The sequence below is a fragment of the Suricata suricatta genome, chromosome 1 (assembly GCF_006229205.1).
Source record: "Suricata suricatta isolate VVHF042 chromosome 1, meerkat_22Aug2017_6uvM2_HiC, whole genome shotgun sequence".
NCBI classification, from domain to species: Eukaryota; Metazoa; Chordata; class Mammalia; order Carnivora; family Herpestidae; genus Suricata; species Suricata suricatta.
This window is the reverse complement of record NC_043700.1, coordinates 193,655,243-193,657,611: the sequence shown is the minus strand read 5'-3', so window position 1 is coordinate 193,657,611 and position 2,369 is coordinate 193,655,243. Positions and strand designations below refer to the sequence as shown.

The window sequence follows — 2,369 nt, the reverse complement described above, 5'->3', positions numbered from 1 at the left end:
GGCCGGCACAGTCTCTGGGGCGCTGTGGCCTCGCGGGCGCCGGCTCCGCACGCGCCTGTCCGAGGGTGCCAAGGCCGCCGAGCTCTGCCCGGGCTACAACTGGTCACTCGCGTGGTCTCTATCTGCCTCGGGCTTGACGGTCTGGCCGGGAGAAGGGGCGTGGGGTGGGTGGGACACAGGGGGCAGGCCGTGGGACAGGGACATGGCGCTGGGGACGATGCCCTCGACGGCAGTCGGGAGGCCGCTGGGAGCCACGCCCACCACGCCCGGCGGGTACCTGCTGGGGGGAGGGTGGCGCATGAAGCCGGCAGCGTGGCACTGGGCCAGGCCCACCAGCCCTGATGCCTTCCCATGCCCCCGATCCCAGGGTGGTCTCTGCCCCTGTGTCTGGTGCCTCCAGGCCAGAAAGGCCACCCTGCTCTTGCGCCCCAACCTTCTGGTCCCCTGGGGCCCACACCCGCATGCAGGTCCAGGCCTGGGTGCCTCCCAGGGGACCCTGCCCCTCTCTCAGTCATCACAGAAGTGTTCCGGGTCCCCATCCCCGCTCACCTGTAAGCGGCCCCGTTGAGCTCAGGGTGCACAACAGCTGGGTCCATGCTGGCCCAGTGGGTGGCCGCTGTCAGGTGATCCTTATTGACGCAGTTTTTCAGGCTGTCGGGGATCCGGCCTGGGAGACGCAGTGGAGAGAGGAAGGGCAGCGCCGTGCACGGCGGCTGCAGCGAGGAGCCCGGGAGCTCAGGCTGCGGGGAGCCCCCAGCTGCGCCTCCCTCCCCTCAGGCCCAGCAGGGGCCCCTCCGGACACGGTCACCTCGCAGCCCAGGGAACCCCCGGCCCCGAGCGGTGCCCTCAGCTCCCCATCGGGGCCTCATGCCTGCGGCGCTGGGGTGTCTGGAGGGCAGCAAAGGACCAGCCAGGTTCACAAGAACAACCAGACTTTTAAAACGTGAGGTGAGGGAGGGCACACGTGCCAAATTCCCACACGGGTGACAGCGAGCGGGCACCAGGGGGACCCGAGGGCTGTGTTGGGAGCACCGTGTGGAAGCCGGCCGCTAACCTCTGCACTTGGGGACCCGGTGGGGTGCGGTGCACACCCCGACGCAGATGCGTCTCGGCCCCACAGCCCTCACCTGTGATGGCCCTCCGGATCTCCCGGGCCGCCTCCTCCCGCATCTCAATGGATGCCTGCTCACTGTACCAGGCCGCGTGGGGGGTGCAGATCAGGTTGGGCGCATCCTTTAGGGGGCCCTGGCTAAAGCTACAAATGGCACAAAGCAGGTCAGGGTAGTGTTGGGGGGTGCCTGACCCTGCCTGGACCCATGCTCCACCCCTGCATCAGACCAGGGGACCCGGGGATGGTCAAACCTGCCCACAGGCTCCTGACAGCAGCCGGGACACTGCCCCAGCCCTTTCTGCAGCTGAGGGTGCTGGTGCCCGGAGCCGCGGGGCCTCCAGGCCCTCTGGGCAGAGCTGGCGAGCCAGGACCTAGCTGCTGACCCAGAGGGCTTCTGGGGGTGGGGTCTCTACACACATGGCCACACAGGGGTCAGTTGCCTCGGGAACCTGAGCCACACACTGATGGGGTGCCTCGAGGTGCTCAGTGTGGAGTGCGGGTCTGAGCCCAGCCCTTTCCCACCTAGAGCACTAGCCACCTGCCCACTGAGACCCGACCAGATCCCGGGGACAGGCCCGCCTGGTGTCACTCAGGTCGGACACCAAGCCCAAGGACGCTGTGCCCTTGGACCCTGGGCTGGGGCCTAGAGATTACATGTGGCAGCGGACTGGCCCCACTCCTGACAGTGGTCATCATGGGCCATGAGACTGGGTAGGGGCCTGGTGGGAGAGGTGCTGTCCGGGGACCACCCAGGGTGCTGCCAGGAGGCACCTGAATGGCTCCGACTCGTGCACGTCCAGGGCTGCGCCCCGGATCCGCCCCTCCTTCAGGGCCTGGGCCAGTGCCTTCTCATCGACCAGACCACCCCGGGCTGTGTTCACCAAGAAGGCGCCTTGTCGCATCTGGGAGGACACAAAAGACAGCAAGAGCGAATCAACACACAGGCCTTTCCACTTGCCTTGCCCTGCCCACCCAAGGAAAGGGCTGCAGGGACCCGAGGGCCAGCTGTGGGACCTTGCACTTGGGCCTCTTCCCACCCAGGCCAGCAGCAGCTCTCCTGGGCCAGTTGAGGGCTTGGGCTCCCTCTTCCTCACCCTCAGCCAAGACCCAGGTCCCGCAGCTCACCCTCAGCCAGGACCCCAGGACATGACCCTCACCCTCAGCCAGCCCCCAGGTCCCGCCCCTCGCCCTCAGCCAGGCCCCCAGGCCCCGCCCCTCGCCCTCAGCCAGGCCCCCAGGCTCCCGCACCTTACCCTCA

The 2,369-nt window shown here is 68.0% G+C and overlaps 1 protein-coding gene across 2 annotated transcripts in view; it reads right to left on the bottom strand.

The window, feature by feature from the left end:
• Positions 1-6: 6 nt before the first annotated feature.
• Positions 7-2,369, bottom strand: part of CTBP1 (C-terminal binding protein 1) — a 22,883-nt gene continuing 20,520 nt past the window's right edge. The window contains exons 7-10 of one of the 2 annotated variants that reach the window (XM_029949697.1): positions 1,883-2,013; positions 1,128-1,255; positions 550-667; positions 7-280 (exon numbers count right to left, since the gene is read on the bottom strand). In XM_029949697.1, the coding sequence (XP_029805557.1) occupies positions 94-280; positions 550-667; positions 1,128-1,255; positions 1,883-2,013 (564 nt within the window). In that variant the 3' untranslated portion in view covers positions 7-93. The remainder of the gene's footprint in view (positions 281-549; positions 668-1,127; positions 1,256-1,882; positions 2,014-2,369) is intronic. The other variant, XM_029949708.1, reaches the window with a different exon arrangement.